The 24,012-nt window shown below is 35.1% G+C and overlaps 2 protein-coding genes across 2 annotated transcripts; both read right to left on the bottom strand.

The window, feature by feature from the left end:
- Positions 1-16,981: 16,981 nt before the first annotated feature.
- On the bottom strand, positions 16,982-19,003 carry LOC136068213 (transcription factor TCP13-like). The gene has a single exon (XM_065775060.1). It carries the CDS (start codon positions 18,543-18,545, stop codon positions 17,478-17,480), a length of 1,068 nt encoding a protein of 355 aa, XP_065631132.1. The 5' UTR covers positions 18,546-19,003; the 3' UTR covers positions 16,982-17,477.
- A 169-nt stretch (positions 19,004-19,172) lies between these two features.
- Positions 19,173-21,524, bottom strand: LOC112005004 (transcription factor TCP13). Its single transcript, XM_024037245.2, has 2 exons — positions 21,347-21,524; positions 19,173-20,843 (listed from the first exon to the last, which is right to left on the bottom strand). The coding sequence occupies exon 2, from the start codon at positions 20,734-20,736 to the stop codon at positions 19,669-19,671; it is 1,068 nt and encodes a 355-aa protein (XP_023893013.1). The 5' UTR covers positions 20,737-20,843; positions 21,347-21,524; the 3' UTR covers positions 19,173-19,668.
- Positions 21,525-24,012: the final 2,488 nt, after the last annotated feature.

Here is a 24,012-nt window from a genome sequence, read left to right on the forward strand (position 1 = left end):
ACAAGTCAGGGGGGCAATTGATTACTACAGTATGCAGAGATTCTAATTAGGAGTATTTCTCACTTGCATATGCAGTGGTAAAGGCTGAAACCAAGGATTCTTGAACTTGGTTCATCAATTTATTACTTGCAGACATAGATCAGTATAAGAGATGGGTCTTTATGTTAGACCAGCAGAAGGTGTGTAGTTTATTCTCTATTTGGTTGTTTTTTTCTTCATTTACTCATTGTATCTATCTCTAAGACATATTTTCCTTTGATACTGTTTGTGACAGGGGTTGGTGCAAACTTTAATTGATAATTGGCCACAGTATGAACATAGGATTTGCTATAGGCACCTTTACAACAACTTCAGGAAGAACCATCTTGGTGTTCTGCTCAGAGAACTGTTTTGGAGGGCAGCCAAGGCAACTTATAAAGAAAAGTTTGATAGGGTGATGGATGAGCTAAAAGGCATTGATGCTAGTGCACACAGTTGGTTGGATGCTCATTCAACAACGAAATGGGCCAAACACATGTTTAGTGAGGATGCCTTGACTGACACTATAGTAAACAACATGTGTGAGAGTTTCAACAGTAGGATTCTTAAATTCAGGTCTAAGCCTATAATTAGCATGGTATGAGTCTTTGTGATCACCTACAATTAATTAGGTTCATTGTTTGGTACTGTTTTTAGTAGGTTTTGCAATTAATATCTAATATTTCATTGTATGTGCTTACAGCTTGAGTGCATTAGGCTATATCTCATGACTAGGTTTCAAGACAACAAAGTGAAGATTTTGAGAGTAGAGTTAGATATTTGTGCCAAGGTTCTGAAGAGCTTGCACAAGGAAAAACTGGAAGCTAATAGGTGGTTAGCTTGTTGGGTAGGGTAAACCTAGTTTGAAGTAAAAAATGGTCTGCAAAGTTTCACTGTTGACTTGGCCACAACACATTGCAGTTGTAAAAAGTGGGATATAAGTGGCATACCCTGTGCTCATGTAATCACCTGCATATTTTTCAACAAACAAGATGCTAAGCAGTATGTTCACCCATGTTACCATGTCTCTACATACAAGGCTTGCTATGAACCAATCATAGCACTAATCAATGGACAGAATATGTGGAGACCTAGTGATGTGACCCCAGTTTAGTCTCCTATCAAAAGAAGACCACTTGGCAGACCTAAGAAGAAGAGGGCAAAGGAACCTAATGAGCCAACAAGGAGAGTTGGCATCTTTAAGCAATGCAAGACTTATGGTAAGTTAAGGCATAATAAAAGAAGTTGCAAGAGTGAGATTGGAGGGAACTCCTCATTGCCAGGCACGACAAACAGAACCAGTGCATCTAGTAAGATAATATATGGAGAATTAGATTTACATTATCATTTCAATTTTACAGTAAACTCATGCTTAGGTGACCTGCTCTCTCTTTAGCTGGTTGGTTTCTCACCCAACCTTGGTCGATTACTTTACATGCATGCCTTGAGACTTGTTCATAACACATCTGGTTAGCTTGTTAGAGAATGGCTTGCTTTGCTAGCCTTTTCTTAAGACAGATTTTTCTAATCTTATGAACACACATAGCATTAATCCAACTATTAGTTGCTTTCAAGTACATCTAATAATGTGCATGGATTTCTTGTTTGTAGGCCAACATGCATAGCTTCAGCTCCACTCCAAGTGCACCACCTCAGTCTAGCATGCATAGTCGAGCCACACCAAGTGCACCACCTCCAAGTAAACCACCTCAGTCTAGCAAGCATAGCCAAGCCACTCCTAGTGCACTATCTCAGGCCAAGACAAGCTCAGCCACTCAAGTTGCACCATCTTAGACCAGGATGCACCAATCTATTCCAAATGTAACACCTCATGCCAAGACCAGAAGCATAAGCAAACTTTCATATACACAGCAGCATAGCTCCACTCAAGCTGCACCACATCAGTCAAGCAGCACCACACAGAATCTAGGTGCACATCAGAACTCCAGCAACAGCAACCCAATGCCAAGGCAGAAAAAGAGAAGGGTGGTCACATCAAAGACTCTAAAGGCTTCTAAGAATGCATCCAGATACATGGAAGCAATCAGACATGATGGGAGTCAATCATCTGTGCATGATCCAAGGAAGTGAAGAGAGCACAAGTTCATCTGTTCATGGAACAATGCCCTTTGTTTTGTAGAAAGTGATAGCTGTAACTATTTTTTGTATTTATGGTTGTAGGGTTAACTATGGAACAATGCCCTTTGTTTTGTAGAACTGTGACTATGTTCTAGTTCCGATATTTGTAGAACTGTGATTGTCTTATGATATTTGTAGAACTGTGACTGTGTTATGATATTTGTACAACTGTGACTGTGTTTTAGTTCTGATATTTGTCGTTGAGTAACTCAACTAGTCAACTTAAGTTTTGAGTCTATAATAAGTCTGACCATGTAGTGTTGCTGGAAGTGTTTGTATTGATTTGATATAAAGTTGAGTTATGACTCATCTTTTGTATTTTGACTATTTGACTAATTTTTGACTTGTGAATGGTTTTTTAATTTTGCTGAATGTGACTTGTGACTTGTGAGCATATTTTATTTACAGCAGAAATTTGTATTGCAGCTACCAAGACCAGAATTTTCTATTGCAGCAGAAATTTGAAGCAGAAATTTTTATTGCAGAAATTTGAATTGTAGCAAAAATATTGCAGAAATTTGTAGTAGAAATTTGTATTGCAGCTGCCAGGACCAGAAATTTCTATTGCAGCAGGAATTTGAAGCAGAAATTTGTATTGTAGCAGAAATATTATAGAAATTTGCGTCAGAAATTTGTATTGCAACAGAAATTTGAAGCAGAAATTTTTATTGCAGAAATTTGTATTGTAGCAAAAATATTGCAGAAATTTGTAGCAAAAATTTGTATTGCAGTTGCCAGGACCAAAAATTTGTATTGCAGCAGAAATTTTTATTGCAGAAATTTGTATGGCAGAAATATGTATTGTAGCAGAAATATTACAGAAATTTGCAGTAGAAATTTGTATTGCATCAGAAATTTGCAGCAGCAATTTGTATTGTAGAAATCTGGATTGCAGCATAAATTTGCAAAAATTTGTATTGCAGCAGAAATATGTATTGCAGTTGTGTGTTGATGCAGAAATTTGTATTGCAGCAGATAGTGTGCCTTTGTCAATCTATACGTTTGTCAATCTGTCAATCAAGCTCAAAAAGTTTGGTTCAAATTTGGTTTTTTGATGACTAGGTTTTTTGTTCATTGGGATTTTTGTTGTCAATCTGTCAACATGCTGTAGATTGGCTAGTGTGTGTAAAGTTAGCTGCAAAGTTGACTCAGTCATGCCTAATAAATATTTTAAGTAGATCTTTTAAGTAAACCTCAGTTACATGCAAAGTTTGACATGTTTAATAGATCTTTTTAAAGATGTGACTGAACTGCATAAGAGGGAATAATATGACTAAAAAGTCTACATAATTTTAGACTAGTTAAGAAATTAGAAGTTTGTACTCTGATAATAATATGACTATAGTACCTGGTTTAATAAGGTTTATATAAATCTGAATGCCAAGAAGGGTGCAGAAGACAATCATTTAACATTGGTAACACATGGAAACTCACCTCTATGTCTAAAGGAATTTTTGAACTTTTAAGTAGCCTGTCTGTGCCAACATGCCCTAAATTGTCATCATTTACTCTCTTTGACTTTGAAATTGAGACTTACTATAAAATTTCATATTCACATCTCTTTTTTCAAATTGGTTATTTAACTTTTTATTTTTTATTAAACCGAAACCAGTATGAATACAGTTCATAAACACATTTCAGCAGCCCCACATTGATGAATACAAAACAAATGTTAAGCACACAAAAATTTCAAATCATTCAATGTGGCAAAAAAGTTACAAAGGAGAGAATGGATCATTATTAATATTTTACCATTGAACAACACAGTTAGAAAACAGGGGTATTCATTTCATTCCAGGATTGGTACAAAAAAAAAAAGAAAAAAAAAAACCAACAGGTGTTTCCATGCTAACTGCCTAACCAAAAAATGTACACACTGCCAGCCCTGTGCATTAGCAATTATAGGATATTGAAACTCCCCCATCTATGTAGCATGCTAACCAAACATACACTTCCACCACCCACCTAACCAAACATAAACACTTTCACACTTCCCAGCCTAATCAAACTTCCACTACCTGTCTAACTACCCATACAATTAACGAGACAAATCCCACATATCACCAATAAGAATGCCAAAGCCATATTGTAAAACTTCTCTCTCCTGTAGCATCTTGCAACCTCGGCCTCTAGTCTGATAATCCGTTGCCTTTGCTCTGGGATGAGCACCTTACCACGTTCACATATCTCATCATCACGCCATTGGAAGAATTTACACTTTCACCCAACCTGAAATGCAAACCAATTTCTTCATCTATCAAGCTACTTAATGACCAATAAGGATTGTATAATTAACATGAAATTGAAAAAAACATTGTTGTTTATATATAACCACAACAATCCAATTTTTAAGAAAACATTAACATTGAAGATCAATAATCTAACCCAACCAACAAAAGGAAAATATTCCCCAATCAATAAATTGATTTTTAATTTCGTAAACCCAAGCCATATGCATCCATAACAACTCACAAGTGAATGCAGTCAATAAACCAGAGACTTAACCTCATATGCTCACATAATGCATGTCACAGTTGAACAATACCCTTATGTGTTCATTTGTTCACCCTGCACTTAACATTCCTCTATTTGCATGCATCAATATATGCACAAATCCTACCTCTTGAACAAGGTGTCAAAAACTACTAGCAGCATTTTTTACACCACCAAACAGCTTAGTAAAACAAGAAAAAAAAAACCCAAAATTATTGCTTCCAAACCCATGAAAATGAACTAAATGCAGAAAGTCCCTCCTCCCTTTCTCTTAACCCCAATGAAATAAAAATAAAAACACGAAAACCCCATGATTCAAAATCAATTTTCCTAGATTTTCCCTAGTTTTCTCAAAAAATAATAGACATTGGAAAAAAAAAAAAAAACCGAAAACAAAGAAGAGGAAGAAAACCCCATCTCACTAAAATAGAATAACATCAATAACAAAGCTTGAACTACCCAGTAGAAAAAACATGATTAATTAAAAAAAATACTTAAATATTGAAATACCTAGTAGTTTGGACAGCCATAAAACCTTCTGCCAGGGTTGTTCGGTGTCCACGAAACAACTAACACTGGTTTTTCATCACAGTAGCACCTAAATGGAGCTCTCCTCCTCAAGCTTGAACTGGTTGAAGAGCTTGCTTTCATCTAATCAGGGACTTCGAAATGGTTGAAAATCTTGAGATGGTTGATGATGATGGTGGTTTAAGAGAAAAGTGGAATTTTCTTTAGGTTGATAATGATGGCTGTTGGCTGTGAGGCAGAGGCAGAGAGCTAGGGATTTAAGTCTGATTTGGGAAAGGTCATTACCTGTGCGCCAGAGGTAGGTAAGTGCACTAAAAGTGCTTCACATGAGTTTTTGATAAGCTTTCATCTGATTTCTTCCTTATTCCCTTATTTTATTCACCAACGTGTAAAAAGAAATAATATTTTATAGATCCTGTCAGTTTCCCCATTAATTGGTGACAGAATGAGGCTTGAAGGACTAAAGTGAAGGGCGTAAATTGGTTTTAGGGACTAAAAGTGGAAAAAATAAAATGTAGGAACTAAAATGGAAAAACTTCAAAATGTAGGGACTAAAAGTGCATTTATGCCTTTAAGTTATCTATTAGAATATCAAACAGAATATTGGTCATGCCTGACTCCTCGGACCACTTACCTTGGGTAAATTGATATTTTAAGTTATCTAAGTATTAAACAAAACTTTAACTATGCATGGCTCATCAGACCACATACTTTGGATAAATTAATACTTCCTAACATCCATCTAAGTGTTAAACAGAACCTTAGTTATGTTTGGGTCCTCGGATCACATGTTTTAGGTAAATTAATACTTCTTATTATTTTTCTAAGTATCAAACAGAACCTTGGCCATGCTTGGCTCCTCGGACCACATACCTTGGGTAAATTTATATTCTTAAATCATTTTTCTAAGTGTTAAACAAAATCTTAGTTATGTCTGGTTCATTAGACTACATACTTTGGGTAAATTAATACTTCATATCATTTTGTCTAAATATCAAATGGAACCTTGGTCATATCTGGTCCTCGGACCACATGCCTTGGAAAATTCATACTTTATATTATTTATCTAAATATCAAGTAGAATTAGCCATGCTAAGTAGCAAAGATCTTCATGGTAGTAAATTGTGCAAATGGGCATTTATAAGCATTACTTAAAGCATTTGAAAGAACACCAGGTATATCTATTGTCTATTTGAGAGTTGATTATCTCTCCAATCCTTTAGATTTACTGATAAGTAGGGGATTAAGTGGGATCAAACATGTGAGGGTACTTTGCCATTATATCTGTTTTTGAAGTTAAGGTTATACCTTGCCAAGGTCATGTACTTAGTAGGTTTGGCCTATCTTGTAGCTGATCATATGAGGTGTGATAACTATGCTACCCCTTTTTGCAGATAAATAAATGAGGTTGTATCTCATTGTCATGGTCATTAAGTGTTAAATAAGATAGAAACTATATAAACACTTGTATGAGAATCACAAGAAGAAAGAAAATGTTCAAAACTTTCATTAATTAAAGTCTTAAAAAAAGGCAGATTGGATACAAAAGAGCAACTTAATTACAAACTTTGAAAATAAAAACAGCAGTTAAAAAAAAAAGGCTACTCTAAACTGCTTCTTCTTTATTACAATCTTTTCCTTTGGTGGAGCCTTGGTAGATTGGGGGAGGGCTGCTTTCGAGGATCCTTGGTCTTTACCCTTGGGGTCACCTTTAGCAGGCAATGGAAGAGTTGCAAGAACAATCTCCATCCTGGGAGGTGCCTTTTTCTCTTTGGAGGGATCCTAAGGAGTAGTTGGGGGCTTGGTGGCATTAGGGGCCACTCCCTTAGTCATGTTTACCTCTTTTTCAGTAACCCCAAGTTGTTCGACCTCTTTTGAAGGGCTGTCAGAAGGGAGAGGGATCTTTCCTGATTTGTTCTTCTTAAGCTCTGCCACCTCAAAAGGAGTGTCTGCCTTAGAGCTAGCAGAGGCTGGTGGCCGAATGGCAGGGGGGTAGTATACACTCTCTGCCCTCCTAAATATAGAAGAGGCCTCAACCCTAGCTTGGTTAAGGGCCTCATTCCACACTTGGAGACAGTAGTTTCTACATACCCTCAAGACCTCAGCCCTGAGGGCCTTTTTGGTCTTTGCCACCCTCACATCATAACCGTCCTGGTCGGCTTGATCTCTAGCCTTCTCGGCCTCCTTCAATTTCTTCTTTAGGGCTATAATTTGTTCTTTGGAGGCAGATAGCTAGTCTTCGGCCTGGCGAATGAGCACTCGCTGACTTCCAGCTTGCCTTTCAGCACTATCCAAGACAGCTTCAACACTTTTTCTGTCCCTCTTTGCTTCTGTCAGCTTGCTCTTGAGCTCTTGATTACTTTTTTTGGGCCACGTGAAAGGCCTCCACAACCGCTATACGTCTCCCTTCTTCCTCCTTCATTTGCCGATGAGAGTAGTTTACCATTTCCTCGGACCTGTATGTGGCTTGAACAACCTGCCAAGGAGAGAAGCATATAACAAAGGAAGAAAAAGAAGTAATAAAAAAAAAATATAATAAGTAAAAAAGAGAGGGGGTTAAAGGACTTACCATTGCGAGGTCCCTTTTTAGGCTAATGAACATCTCATATTTCCTTATGGATATAAGATCAGCTATATCCTTGGGCAGCAGCAGAGCTTGCTCCACTGCGTTGGCCACATAGCCTGCCTTGCCCCCCTGGAAATCTCTTATAGAAGCATCACTTGGTAGAGGAGCACGATCTAGCACCAAGGATGGGGCCCAGGCTGGTGTTGCAACTTGCTAGTCACCCCTCCTCTCACTCTCACTGGATGACCTCGTTTGCATGCCTCTGGCCTGTTTGGCTCCCCTCTAGGGCTCATCCTCCTAAAAGGGGTAGGTTTTTCCTATCTCCACCACCTCCTTGCCCTTTTGCTCCCTCTTCCTCTTATGGTCGGTGGGATCAGATCGAAGGGGTTGGGAAGGTAGAGGGGTGGAAAGCTCGGTCTGGGCTGCCTTTCCTAGCGCATTCCCTTAAGTTGGGACTCCAGCAACTCTTGGAGGGTTGACCTTGGTTTGCGCTGTATTCCCACAACCTCTTCCTCTTCCTCAATCATAGGCTAGGACGAGGTTACCTCTTTCTTGGTAGTGCGTTGGAATGGCAGTGCTACCTTTGGTATGCCCTCTAGGATGGGATTGGTGGTGAAAGTGCCTTCTGGGATAGGATCGGTGGTGAGAAAACCTGGAGCGACAACACTTATCCGATGTAGGCGAGGGTCTTTTGCTTTGATTACACACTTCGACGCTTGGTAGCTTTTAGAGATAGGGGTGTAGTCGAGGATTAGATGTGCTGCTCTGAGCTGACCGTCACTATGGATGAACACCACGACCTTCAATATCTTGTCTAAGCTCAGCTGGTTGACAAGGCTGAAGTTGGGTACAGCTACGTTCTTATTTGCAAAACCGTTAGGAAAAAAAAAAATATTGTTAGCAAAAAACAAAGCGAGTCAAAGGAAAAATCATATACAAATACAAACAAAAGAAAAGGGGAAAGAGATGACTTTGAAATAATCAACCTAGACCTAATGCCCCAACTGGTGTCCCCTCTCTCATCGGTCAGGGGAGGTTATCGTGCCACTCCCCTGAAACGATAAAGAAGTCATTGTTTAGGCCTTTTTTGGAATCAAGGAGGCATTGGATGAGCCTAACCTCAGGGTACCTAGACTTTATGTAATACCCTTTCCCCTTTAGGTGGTGGAGGTTGTAAACTTAGTTAACATCATCGTGGGTAAGCCCTAAGCCCAAGGGCATCTATACTCCCCAAAATCTTAAACATGTTTTGGGCACATTGGGTGGAAGCTAATCTGTGAGCCCTAAGGTAATCCCTGATGACGGTGCCCATAGGGATTCTTATCCCTCCCTCTATAAAGGCTATCATCAGGATTATCACTTCTCCTTCTTGCCTTTTCTCGTGCCATTTCCCTTCCTTACAATACCTAATTGACACTCTTGGTGAAATCCTATACTGAGTTCTAAAATTCTCTATATTCTTCGCGGAGTCTACCAAGTAAGCAAATCTACCCATATTTAGAGAAGGGTTGGAGACACTAAGATAGTAAGGGAGAAACTAAGAAGGTCGATAAGGAATAGACACGAAAAAAAAAAGTAATTGGAAAAAATAAATGGAAAAATTTATGAAGACTTACATGAAGAAGAAAACTCTCCTCAGACTAGCTCTTGGTAGGTGTGAGGGCACAAGTAAATTGGGTAAGTTTGCAGGTTTTGTGTATGAGCACTAAAGAAAGGTGAATGATTGATTCGGGTAGTATTTATATCAAAAACAGAGTTACAAGCGGAAAAATCTCCAGCCGTTGGATCCACATCGCGCTATAAAACGTAGGGAATAGAGAGTCACCGAAATTTAATGAAGATGCGTCTCAGATGCCAAAGTGTTAGGAGCGTGCGTTTGACAACTAAAAAGGTATTTTCTTAGATAGAGGTGATGTATGGTAAGGGCAGAATGGTTGTGGCAATATCAAAATCCTCCTTTTTGCCTGAGGAGCAAAAGATGGGAATTTTGAGGGGCTATTGTAGGGATGTTAGGCCTAGTAGAATATATTGGGTCGGGGGCCCAATCCGATGACATGAAGTAGTCCGAGGAAGGGTGAACATTATCAAAGGAGTCCGTGTTAGTAAGTGATAGGTTAGTTTTGATCATAAGAGTCCATAAGGGTGATCCGAGGATGAATTACTCCTTGGTTGATCGGAGCTGAGGTCTAAAGGGTTGGTCTACTATCCAGGGCAATGTTCCAAGAGATTCTATTGATATGGATAAGCATTACGGAAGAACATGATAGAAGGAAGTCCTAAAATATCTAAAGAGAAAGCTGCTACCACCGTATTGAATGCTCTGTACCTAACCACCTGGCCATATTAATGTGGAGATGATACCTGAACAGTAATTTTAAGCCTTACAGCTAATATCAGAGATTTTAAGAAGGTGTTGATGAGATAAGAATTAATACTAGTAATTTGCTCTACACGTGGAGGGTAAAGAGGAAAGAAGGAAGATAGTATAAAACAAAAAGAAGACCCTAAAGAAGAGGGATTGGAAAATTAAGAGAGAAATACTGTAGCAATCAAGAGTTAAACTTGTAATCAAACTTGAGAAAAAATATATAAAAACTAACCTCCTCGGACTGTGCTGATGACGATTTTCTTTAGATTAAACCAGTTTATCTTCATTTTCTTGTTATTTGGATACACTTTACTTGTTGTCTGACTCATTAAAGCCCAGTTTTTCAACTCACTCTCTACAAATTCATTGTATTAGGCTCTTTGGTCCTAAGTTCATTCATCATTTGGGCTTGGGAGCCAAATTGTGACCTTACATATATATATATATATATATATGATTTAGAATTTAATAGGATTTAGATTTTTCAATTTTTGCACTCAATAATTCACTTACCAAAAAAATTAAAAAATTAGATGGATACATGACGTAAAATTAGATTTAAATTGAAATCTAATTTAGAATTTAATTGGATTTGGATTCTTAGATTTTTACATTTAATAATTCACTTAACACAAAAATTATAAATTAAATGAAACAGGTGGTATAAAATTAAGAATCCAATTAAAATCTAATTAAATTTTCTCTGAACTTTGGTTTTTAACACACACACACACACACACACACACACACACACACACACACACATGAGAGAGAGAGAGAGAGATTATGTTTTTTATTTCAAAATTATGCTATTGGTAGAATAAAAAATGAATAATACTAGGATCACAACAAATTACATAATTTTTGTCACAATTTACCACGTAGGATCACAACATTGTTCCGGAAGAATATAAAGAATAGAAAAGTAGTAATAAAGGAAAATAAAATTATTTGTATGTATTTAAAATATAGATGAAAAATGTAGAGAATTTATTTTTTTAGTTGAGAGGAAAAATGGAACTTAAAAAATAAAAGTTGATATTAGTTATTATCGTACTCTAGAACCTAAGAAATAGTTTTTTTTTCCCCTAAGACTTAAAAATTTTATTTTAAAGATAAACTGTATGAACAAATAAATATTAGGATGAATGCTCAAAATTCATTATCAAATTAATCTGTGTACAAAGAAATATGTTGCATTCGCAAATAAGAAGCTTAAAATTGCCAATTTATTATATTAACGTGGATCATGTGCAATATATTATTGCACGCACAAATGAATTTTAAAATTATGATTAAATTTATTTTTCACTTTTTGTAATATTCATTTGTGGATTTTATTGAAATGTAATATATATGAATCCAACTACTAAGTATTTTATGTACAAACTGGAGTATTGGACCTCCGAAAGAAGAACTTGATATCATTTTCCTATTATTTTGAATTATTGTAGTGAAGGAAAGAAAGCAATTGGTAATGATGTAATTGATCTTGCGATTATTTCAATGGCAAACGCTGGTTTCCAGCCCCCCTATCGTAATTAATTGTATTATTTGGAACTGTCATGGGGTAGGGAACCCAGGCATAGTTCGTGAACTCACCAATATGGTGCATAGTAAAGACCCCAAATTTATTATGTTATTAATTGAAACTTTGGCAAAACAAGGCTCAACTAGAATGGTTGAGAGTGTGTTTAAATTTCCAGAGTAAATTGGTGGTGTCTAAACGAGGATTTGGGGGGGGGGGGGAGGGGGGGGTGTGGTCGGGGGCGGCACTTGTTCTGTTTTGGAAGGCCGAAGATTAATGTAAAGATGAAGAGTTATTCATTACACCACATAGATGTTGTAGTTGAACGGAAATCAGAGAGTGCTTAGTGCTTTACTGGATTCTATCATCTATGGAAACCCCGAAATGTCAAGACGCTGAAGATCAGAAACCTGAGACTTGTTATGGTTTCTTAACAGCCAGTGACAATTACCTTGGCTTTGAGTTGGAGATTTTAAAGAGATTGTGTGAGTGGAAGAGAAAGAAGGCATGGGTTATGTCGTGCCGAATCGCAAATGCAGTATAAAGGCCACACACCTTTCCAAAATATTTTTCAAAATCTAAAACAGTCTGCACCGAAGGCTTATGCTGATATCTATATTTTATCTGCCAATAGCCAAAACTGAGGAACAAATTAAAATAAAGTGTCAAGTGATAGGCGTCGTAAGGTGTCTAATACCCTCTCCATGTATAACAAAAACTCCAAAATCCAAGAATCTAACTTCAGATTTTCTACCATTGTTTAGATTAGAAATTGCGACATTTCTGCAATTTAGGCTTGGTAATAAAATCAACTAGACATAGATACCAATCACACCTGAACAATCCCAATGATTGATGGTGACTCCCAAACTTAAACAAATCACTAATAACCCTACCCATAGTGCATACATAGGGTTCACTCACTTATCACGCACCTATTCCACATCGCCTTATTTCGCCACGATAAGAGAGAAAGGGAAGGGGAGGTTGTTGTTGTCTTCCTTCGCCCCACAATTTCCACACCTAGTTGTCATAGGTAGTCAAACCATCTTCCCACCGATGGGAGGGCATCAACACTCATGATGAGTTATTGAATGAGCAAATGGCTATAGTTTTAAGATTGACAAAGATGACTTTGTGCAAGAATGGGCTTGTTCATGTTGACAACACCGATGCATTAACCATAAAAATATGAATATATTCTTTATTAGATCTCAAAATATTCGAAGGTAAGGATAAGATAATGCAAGAAGAGTGGAATAAATTATAAATTTTGATTTTAAATGATTGTCCATATGTATAGTACAACCACTATTTCACACATTATTTGTAATTGACATTAGTAGCAGCATCAAAAGAAAAGTTTCACGTTTATCAAATTTTTTACTAAATTGACTTTGATTGTTAATATTATTGGTGCTTTATGCAAGTGTAACTGGAAATTGAAAGTTGTCAAAATTGCTGAAATTGCCCAGATGATTGTTATTGATTAGTTTAAGACTAGAAGTGGACTTGATCTGATGGGCAGTTTGCAATGACCTAGAGATACTCGTTGGAGTTCTCACTTTAGATCGATTTTCTAGCTTGATAAATGAATGAACTATTTATACTTAGCTTATGAGATACTAACTTTGTTTGAATTTGTCTTTATCTTTCATCTTGTGAAAGAAATTATGATTATCATTGATTTATTTTGTTAAGCTTTCCAATGTCAAGCTCAAGACATTTTAAATCTCATGGGAATTGTTTCATCTACTAAAGTAATTGTCCGCAAATTTTGAGATGATGGGTGAGATGCTTACTATTGTGATATCAGTTTGTAAAGAGCATAGCATAGATGTCCCATTTATTAATGGTTATTATGTTGAGAGACGAGGTTGAGCTTGTCATCAGAGAGAAGATGTTATAATTGAGATTCATTATCAAGTAAATACTTCTTTATGTTACATTTATTCTCAATTGCATGAACTAAATAATCATCAGTTTTGTGAGCATACAGTGGAGTTACTTATACTTACTTCAGCTCTAAATCCTTGAGGGACACATTAATCTTTTAAAATAGATGATATTCATTTGTTAGTAAAATTCTTTTATCCACTAGACTTCATAGATTATGAAAAATAAATGTTGGAAGGGGGAATTTGATCTTATGAGCATAATTTATATAGTTTGACGCCTAAACTTCAAAATTTTGTATTTATGAATTGTGTCAATGGCTAGTGAGGACCCTAAATCAAAAGCCTACCAAGTTATTTATAGAGGGGTTATACTAGTGCTTACTCTTTTGGTTTTTTTTTTTAGTTTTTTTTTTAGTTTTTTTTTTTGAGAAAATTAACTACTAAACATACACACATACACTTAATTACGCTCTCTCATCAAACTCACACATATTACTTAACCCAAAATATCACTACAAAAGGACCTAACTCTTGTAGTAGTAGAATGGGGCTTTAAGCAATGGGAAAGAGTTACACTCAAAATGTGGGACAACACCCCTACTTTTTTTTTTTTTTTTAGAAACAAACTAATTGCTAAACAAACACACACACGCACGCATTTAATTACACTCTCACTAAACTCAAACACATTACTTAACTTAAAGTACCACTACAAAATGGTCTAACTCTTGTAATAGTAAAGTTGTGCTTCAAGTAATAGGAAATAGTTACACTCAAGCGTTGTGGAACAATACCCACTTATAGTTTCTAATACAACTACAAAGCGAGCATTTTTAGATATGAATGTCGTCAAAACTAAGCTTTGCAACGAAAGGAAATATTTTTTTAATAGTCCCCTTAATTTTATACATTAAAAGGGAAATTAATGTTACATTTACTAAGAAATCAATCACAAATGATATTTGAGATTTAAAAGAATGTTGAGTTCTATTTTGATAGATAATTACAATGTAACATATTAAGAAACAATTATTATTATTATTTCATTTGTTAATATCTTGTTAGTACTAAATGGATGCAATTTGGATTTTCATGAAAATTTGTTGGTTCATACTTTGACCCTTAAATGAAATTTTGACTTCATCCTAGATTCCTGCCCTACCCTATCATCCCCTATGTCTAATAGATAAATATAATCTAAACTACCAGAGCTACGAAGAAATATGCTGAGTTTCCTTTTCTTCTTCTTAAGTTAGTGAGGTCCTAACTCCTAACATTAAAGTGTGTGGGCCCATCTCTTACACAAACAAATGAACAATAAACCACAGCTGATCCATATATAATTCCGCCAAACCCTCATTTTCGAACAGCTTTTTTGTTTTTCATTCATTTATTTTATTTTGGAAAAAAAAAAAAAAAAAACCTTGTACATTTTTTTGTCTTCTGTTTCTTCTGAATAAACCTTTATATTTCAAACAATAGGAGAAACAAAGCTAGAGGAACTAACTCCACCTATTTATAAACCCGGCCTGTAGCTGTATTCATAATTCATGTCCATCTTCATCTCCTTTTCTAGTGTTTTGCAGCTTTTGCTGAGGAGACGACAACTTATCTTTTCATCTGAGGCTGCATTGGAAGGCTCTTTTACTGTACTCTATACATATTCTTACCCTGCATCGTTTTGTTGGATCTTGTGCACTCTGCTCTGTTGACACTTGACACTCCTTTTCAAATCTTTCATATTTGTCTTAACGCAGCAAAAGCATTGTCTCCCTTCTTTCTTTTCCCCTTCTTAGCAGTTTTTAAAGGCTCTTTTAGTTTTCGGATTGATCTTTCATATTTGAGTAGTTTTGGGTCTTAAGGTCGGCTCCTTTACAAGGTCACAGCTTACTAGTCTATCTTTGATTAAGTTTATACTTTTGAGTTTTGAGAGTTTATTTGCTTACTTTTTTTTTTTTTTAATGGTACTTTATTAACTTTATTTTCTTATATATATAACTTTTTAAAATACCACTTTTTTTTTAAGTACAATTCTACTTTCATCCATTTATAACAAATCAACAAAAAAAGTTAAACCAAATGCACATTGCAATATTAATTACCTCTCAAAATTATTTATAACAACATCAAGTAAATTATATATCATATCCATTGATTTTGTTCTTTTTTCCTTTTTGGAAAGTGCAAGGTCTATGTCTCACCATTCTTTCTTGGGACTGTTGAATTAAGTTAAGGAAAATATGAAGCGACCTCTAATTAAAAATTGAATAACAAAAAAAAAATCTATATATACCTTTTCTTTTCTCTATTTAAAAAAAGAAATAAAACTTTTTCCATCTTCTCGTCAATTTTCTCTCTTTCTCTCCCTTTAAAAAAAAAAAAAAAAAAATTCTCCTAATCTCAAGAGCTTTGTACATGTTTTCCCTCCTTAGGACAACCATAGTTCAAATTTCCCTATCCTCTTGTTGTAATTATCAAATTATCAAATTATCAAAATATAATAATAATAAATCTATTAACAATCAGTCACAATCAAACCATATTGTTTTTTTGTTGATTATCTCTTAACTTATTCTTATGGGTCAACTTTAAGGAAATTTTTTTTTTATGACTCTCCAAAAAAAAAAAAAAAATTATTATAAATCTTGCTTTATAGAACAACTGATGCAAAAGTTTTATTGTTCATTTGATATTAGGTGAAATATATGTTGAGACTATTAGGTGATTTTTGGTTAAGCGAAGCTACTATAATAGTGGATTTGATAACTTTAACTCCATTTTTTCTGTACTTAATTTTTTTTATTGTAATCATATTTAAAATTTTATAGTGTACGAGTTTTTTTAAATACAATTTTTTATTAGAAAATATTAATTAGGATATGAAAACTTAAAAGAAAAGAGAATAATAGAAAAATTATTGGTTGTCAACAAAGATTTCTTGATAAATTTTTCAATAGCAATAAACACAAAATAATAAAACATTATTTAGGTGAAAATCACACTAATGAATAAGAAATTTATCAAAAAGAGTTGGGAGATAATAAAATAATGTAATAGAGAGATAATAATGAAATAATCATAATAATTTACAAATGTGAATATATAAAACAATTCTTGATGAACACACTCTCTCACACACACACACACATATATATATTTTAAAAGAAAAATGTTAATGATGCATCTAATAAATATCTACAAGGAAAATTAAACATTTGAAATTGGTGCTTTAAGCGTCAAACCTTATCGAATCCTCCTAGCTAGCAAAGTTTTAGAAAACTTCTACTCCTACAATGTTTTTGGCCCCCCAAGCTAGGGTTTTAAAATTTAAGTGCTGCTATTTTCCTTGGGAGAGAGAGAGAGAGAGAGAGAGAGAGAGAGAGAGAGAACCTTGCTATGAGATTGCAAACATGAAACTGAGTCCTCAAAAACATGTAGCAAAATTTTGAAAGACATAATATTATATATTATTTACCAATGATGAGATAGAGTCCTGTTTCTTTCACTTAAATCTTGATTAATTTAGGACAATGTGTTTTTAACATAAAGTGTACAATTTCAGATTCAACATCATATTTTCTAGTTTCATGCACACATAACCTCGTATGTGGTCAATGAATGAAAAATACAAACGGTGGCCACTTCACTATGGTGTCTCACCAATATCAAACTCTTCCTTCATACGGCAGCAAATACATTGAATTCTTTGTTTACTATTGAAATTGAATTCAATTGCATATTTGAATACTAATTACCACCATGAGGCAAAACTAGGTAGGAAATCAAACATGAATTCATAATAAGAAATATATCCACACTAGATAAGTATAATGTCTTTAAAGTAATGCACCTTGCCTTCCTTACTGTTTAAGAAGATCTGAGGACTGCTTGTTTCTTGAAACGAACCGCATCTTTCGATGACCCTTTATTGTTTCTGTATCATTTTGAAGGAAACTCTTGGTCATTATTTGGCTGACATCCACTGCTGGTTGGAGAATGAAGAGGCTTAGGAGGAGTCACATTGGAATTGAACGATCTTATTGTTTGGCTTGTAGGGTATACAGGTGGTGTAAGAGAATTTGGCAAATGGGTTTGTGAACTTGAGCTCAACATTTGAAAATGGTTCACTTGTCTCATATCAGTCTCCCCTGAAGCCATGGCATGGGAAGGGAAGAAAGGCTGTGTTGTTCCTGGAGGACATACCAAAATTTGAGGCCCACCAGTTGATAAAGACAACGTGGAAGGCAATGACATGACACTATAGCTGGGCTGATCTTCTGTTTGGGAGGAGAATCCATGGCTTCCATAATGTGTTGGCGGAAAATTTGAAGGATCCCATTGATAATTATATGGTATGGCAGTATTCAACAAACCTGCAGGTAAGGAAGGGTGACTAGCTCTTGGCAAGAAATTATTAGATGAAACTTGTGCACCATGACTTTCATTACCTTCAACTTCATTCCTCTTTGTCCAATTTTCTTTTGGATTTGTTCCCCTTGCAGCTTCTTTTGATTTAGCCCTCCAAAAAGCATCTGAACTCCAAAGGTTTGATTTGGATAATGCACTCGAACCTTCCCATTCAAAATTGCCATTCATCTTAAACCCCTCATTACATTGAGAAACACCAACTTCAATGTTAGAAGGATCTAGGCTGAAGTTCCCAGGGGGTATTGGCAGCGGTGGAAGCTCATTGATCTCCTGCTTTGCTGCATTGAGTAACCAATCAACAACTTTGCTTGGCTGATTGAGCCCAAGCCTATCTTGAAGATCATACAATTGAATTGCAGTGGGTACCGAAAGCCTCACTCGCCTGTCTCTCAATCCTCTTATGGTGCAAACTTTGCTATGCCTGTCTTTTCCTCCAAAAGCACGCGACACCCGGACTATCCTTGGATCCTTCAGTCTCAACCATGGTGTTGAACTAGAGGAATCCCTAGTGATTTTGCCATCAATTGAATTGCCTTCCTGTTTATCTGAAAAATCTGCTTCCTTTGACCTTGATATCATCTTATGTCTCTCATCATTGATTAACCAGGATATACTTAGATTTCCTTACTATTCCCTTAGAAGATGCCTGCTGCCTCATAAAGTTTCATGTGGTTTTTTGTGACCATCTGCGTTCAGATCCATGAAGAAGAATTGTTAGATGCAAGAGGATTCAGTAGAAGAAAATGTTTTCCAACATGAATACTATATATATATTCCTTCTAATGAAAAAAGTGGTAGACAAGGTAGATCCCCTCCTCCAAATTCTTCCCCAAAAAAAAAGCACAAAACCATTTTTTTTTTTTTAAATTGCTACAAGCATGATGTATATGTACTGAATTGCATGTGGGGTAACTCTAAAAGTTTATATATCTGACAAAAATTTCAATCGGAAATGAGATTCGTGAGACTGTTATAGCTTCCAGTGAAGTCAAAATAAAAACAACACAGCTACCTAATCCTTAATCATATTTACACACACACACAAAAAAAAAAAAAAAAAAACATTCCATGTTAAACAAGAACTTGAAGTAGTGAGAACACTATTTTCCTTGGGAGAGAGAGAGAGAGAGAGAGAGAGAGAGAGAGAGAGAACCTTGCTATGAGATTGCAAACATGAAACTGAGTCCTCAAAAACATGTAGCAAAATTTTGAAAGACATAATATTATATATTATTTACCAATGATGAGATAGAGTCCTGTTTCTTTCACTTAAATCTTGATTAATTTAGGACAATGTGTTTTTAACATAAAGTGTACAATTTCAGATTCAACATCATATTTTCTAGTTTCATGCACACATAACCTCGTATGTGGTCAATGAATGAAAAATACAAACGGTGGCCACTTCACTATGGTGTCTCACCAATATCAAACTCTTCCTTCATACGGCAGCAAATACATTGAATTCTTTGTTTACTATTGAAATTGAATTCAATTGCATATTTGAATACTAATTACCACCATGAGGCAAAACTAGGTAGGAAATCAAACATGAATTCATAATAAGAAATATATCCACACTAGATAAGTATAATGTCTTTAAAGTAATGCACCTTGCCTTCCTTACTGTTTAAGAAGATCTGAGGACTGCTTGTTTCTTGAAACGAACCGCATCTTTCGATGACCCTTTATTGTTTCTGTATCATTTTGAAGGAAACTCTTGGTCATTATTTGGCTGACATCCACTGCTGGTTGGAGAATGAAGAGGCTTAGGAGGAGTCACATTGGAATTGAACGATCTTATTGTTTGGCTTGTAGGGTATACAGGTGGTGTAAGAGAATTTGGCAAATGGGTTTGTGAACTTGAGCTCAACATTTGAAAATGGTTCACTTGTCTCATATCAGTCTCCCCTGAAGCCATGGCATGGGAAGGGAAGAAAGGCTGTGTTGTTCCTGGAGGACATACCAAAATTTGAGGCCCACCAGTTGATAAAGACAACGTGGAAGGCAATGACATGACACTATAGCTGGGCTGATCTTCTGTTTGGGAGGAGAATCCATGGCTTCCATAATGTGTTGGCGGAAAATTTGAAGGATCCCATTGATAATTATATGGTATGGCAGTATTCAACAAACCTGCAGGTAAGGAAGGGTGACTAGCTCTTGGCAAGAAATTATTAGATGAAACTTGTGCACCATGACTTTCATTACCTTCAACTTCATTCCTCTTTGTCCAATTTTCTTTTGGATTTGTTCCCCTTGCAGCTTCTTTTGATTTAGCCCTCCAAAAAGCATCTGAACTCCAAAGGTTTGATTTGGATAATGCACTCGAACCTTCCCATTCAAAATTGCCATTCATCTTAAACCCCTCATTACATTGAGAAACACCAACTTCAATGTTAGAAGGATCTAGGCTGAAGTTCCCAGGGGGTATTGGCAGCGGTGGAAGCTCATTGATCTCCTGCTTTGCTGCATTGAGTAACCAATCAACAACTTTGCTTGGCTGATTGAGCCCAAGCCTATCTTGAAGATCATACAATTGAATTGCAGTGGGTACCGAAAGCCTCACTCGCCTGTCTCTCAATCCTCTTATGGTGCAAACTTTGCTATGCCTGTCTTTTCCTCCAAAAGCACGCGACACCCGGACTATCCTTGGATCCTTCAGTCTCAACCATGGTGTTGAACTAGAGGAATCCCTAGTGATTTTGCCATCAATTGAATTGCCTTCCTGTTTATCTGAAAAATCTGCTTCCTTTGACCTTGATATCATCTTATGTCTCTCATCATTGATTAACCAGGATATACTTAGATTTCCTTACTATTCCCTTAGAAGATGCCTGCTGCCTCATAAAGTTTCATGTGGTTTTTTGTGACCATCTGCGTTCAGATCCATGAAGAAGAATTGTTAGATGCAAGAGGATTCAGTAGAAGAAAATGTTTTCCAACATGAATACTATATATATATTCCTTCTAATGAAAAAAGTGGTAGACAAGGTAGATCCCCTCCTCCAAATTCTTCCCCAAAAAAAAAGCACAAAACCATTTTTTTTTTTTTAAATTGCTACAAGCATGATGTATATGTACTGAATTGCATGTGGGGTAACTCTAAAAGTTTATATATCTGACAAAAATTTCAATCGGAAATGAGATTCGTGAGACTGTTATAGCTTCCAGTGAAGTCAAAATAAAAACAACACAGCTACCTAATCCTTAATCATATTTACACACACACAAAAAAAAAAACATTCCATGTTAAACAAGAACTTGAAGTAGTGAGAACTAAACATATATCACAAAAGTATAAAATATCATGCTCTAGTCAATTGTAAAGTTTCAAAGAACCCTAGGTTATATAGATCTTGTACCAAGTGAACACTTACATGTATGAACTCAAGCTAATTCAAATTTTCTGCTTCTTGAGTGTGGCTTTTCAATCTGACAATGAACTAAGACAAAGCAAAGTAGTAGAGGTACCAAAGTTAGAATTTTGCTTTAATTGAAGAGATAGAATAAGGAACAAACGTGTAGAAGAAGTTCAGCCGCGGATGAGAAAAATAAAAAAGAAGATGCCGGAATTCAACCGACCATGCTCCATGAAAAGATAAAGCAAAGGCACATACACAGCCACGTGGCACATCTCACCATCGATTAAATAAATGTTCTTACTTTCATTACATATATCTTATCATTTTTTTTTCTTTGTCATGCACAGTTATAAGCATTTAATCATTGCTTCAGTGAATTACAAAATTAGGGCTAATCCTGTACGGGCCAACGTCACAACAGGACATTTTAGTTATTAAGGAACATATATAATTGTATATGTTAATATTTGCTTCTTTATATAAAGTGTCTCACACACATATTTATTTATTTTTAAACTTGGGGACCAGGCTGCACGTTTTAAAAAGTTGTGTGTGATGCTTTATCGACGACTACAAAAGGTAATGTGTCTGAATCTCTATCACGTGGGTTGATGAATGCACGCTTAGTACACCAAGGAAGAGTTGATTTGAAGAAAACTTTTGCAGCCGAAGTTTGCATCTTCACTCTTTAAATTCTGTGGCCCAATTCTCTTATTGTAGCATAATTAACATATGTGACATTGAATTTATGTTTCTTGGCATTCTTATTGACTTGTTTATTTATAAGAAGTAGTATAAGTTGCTTAATAATTAATCACTTTCTAATGAACTATTAATTAACATTTTTTTTTAAGTATATTAAGTATTTTAACACACATAGAGAGAATGGGAGAAAGCAGGGACGTAGCTAGCTTTGGACTAGGGGGCAATGGCCCCCCCTAATTTTTTTTTTTAAATTATTATATATATGTGTATACTAATTTTAGTAATTTTGTTCTATAAAATTATATTTCTTTCCTCTTAAACAATATCATTGATTCTTTTAAGAATAATGTTATACTCACAAATTTTTTTTTACAGCATTTTTATAAACTATTTTGATAGCAAATTCTTATAGATTTGCACATGGACTCACCACTCACATCATTTTTTCACTTACTAGTAACTACTTACTGCATCAATAATTTATTAAAAAAAAAAGTTTGCAATGCTAGTATTTTCCTCATTTTAGTGACTAAAAAAAAATTTATAGATTTAAAATCTAAAACAAAATATATAAGCCCCAAAAAAATAGCTCAACAACAAAAATTACCAACAATAAAACTTAAAAAAAAAAATTAAGCTCAATTAACCAATTTTATTTTAAAATAAACAACCCTGTCATTTAAAAAAATTCTAAACAAAAATAATATTGTTCTTACCAATGCAAAAAAAAAAAAAAAAAAAATCTCAGTAACTAAGTAGTAGCAAAATCAAAGGTTAAAACCGCTGCATACAGTCAAATAAAGTTGTCCTCTTAACTCAAAACTCTAGCTCATTCCTAGGAGAAAGTCTTAACATGTTTACAATATAGAAAAGGGTGAAATTAGAGAGTTGATGATTTTATGGTTATGATTATATATTACAAATTTAAAGATGTATTATTCAATATCATGTCATTAAAAATGTAAATGACATGATATTTTGTACACAATTAGATTCAAAAAAATAAAGTCAAATGATTTTTTTTCTAAATGGTTTAAAGAAATCTCCTCTAAACTAGTTCTAAAAAAAAGTGATAATTAATAAAACCATTAAAGTTGATTAATTAAACAAGTTACATGGCTCATTAAAAAGTAAATGTGAAATTGTTTTATCAATTGTTATGTAGTGAATTGAAGGAATTTTCTTTCAAACATGTTTAGAGGTAATTTTTTTTTTTTTTTTTTTGCAATATTAAAAATCTTCATTTTATTTCACCTAAAATTGAGAGGATTCAATTTCTTATAATCAATTCTTTTATGGCATTTGATATCATGCCTTGCAAGTTTGTTTTTAAAGTAATCATGAATCAACTGTGGTGCTCCCAATAATCCCCCTCACGATGAGTCTCTCATGACTCAAACCTATGATCTTGACTCTAATATCACTTGTTGACCGTGATTTGTGCTACTCCGCCTAAAACTAATTGTAATGAGAAAAATATATTAAATCTTTTATGACATTCAACATCATCTTACAAATTTGTTTTAGAGTGATTGTAAGGAGCTGAATTATGGTCCTCTCATTAATGCTACAAAATTAAGCTAGAAGGGAGAAAAGATCGAAATGTTGGAAAAGTAACATAAATTATAGAGTGGATAATGTATAGTAAGATTTCACATGGGAGAAGATATTAAAGACAGGAAAGTAATTATCTTTGACAAGTCTATTCATGGCCTACAAAAGTTGTGGTCTACACCGTAAGTGCATTGCCATCTTGATGTGTATGACAGCTACTTGGAACAATAAGAAGCTACCTATAGGTGAGGGACCAATATATTTTCTTTTAAAAGACCCCACTGATCGAATAGATAGAGGACCACACAACTTTTCCTGCAGAGAGATATGCATGGAGCAAGTTGAAGTTCAGAACCTAATAGCTTAGTACTCGCAAATGGATTAGTCAAAAGAAGTCATTAAAACTATTTGAGAGACACAGA

This window comes from Quercus suber, unplaced genomic scaffold (assembly GCF_002906115.3).
Source record: "Quercus suber isolate HL8 unplaced genomic scaffold, Cork oak 2.0 scaffold_104, whole genome shotgun sequence".
NCBI classification, from domain to species: domain Eukaryota; kingdom Viridiplantae; phylum Streptophyta; class Magnoliopsida; order Fagales; family Fagaceae; genus Quercus; species Quercus suber.

Coding starts and splice junctions, on each gene's coding strand:
- LOC136068213 (XM_065775060.1), bottom strand. CDS start 18,545: ATGATATCAAGGTCAAAGGAAGCAGATTTTTCAGATAAACAGGAAGGC.
- LOC112005004 (XM_024037245.2), bottom strand. CDS start 20,736: ATGATATCAAGGTCAAAGGAAGCAGATTTTTCAGATAAACAGGAAGGC.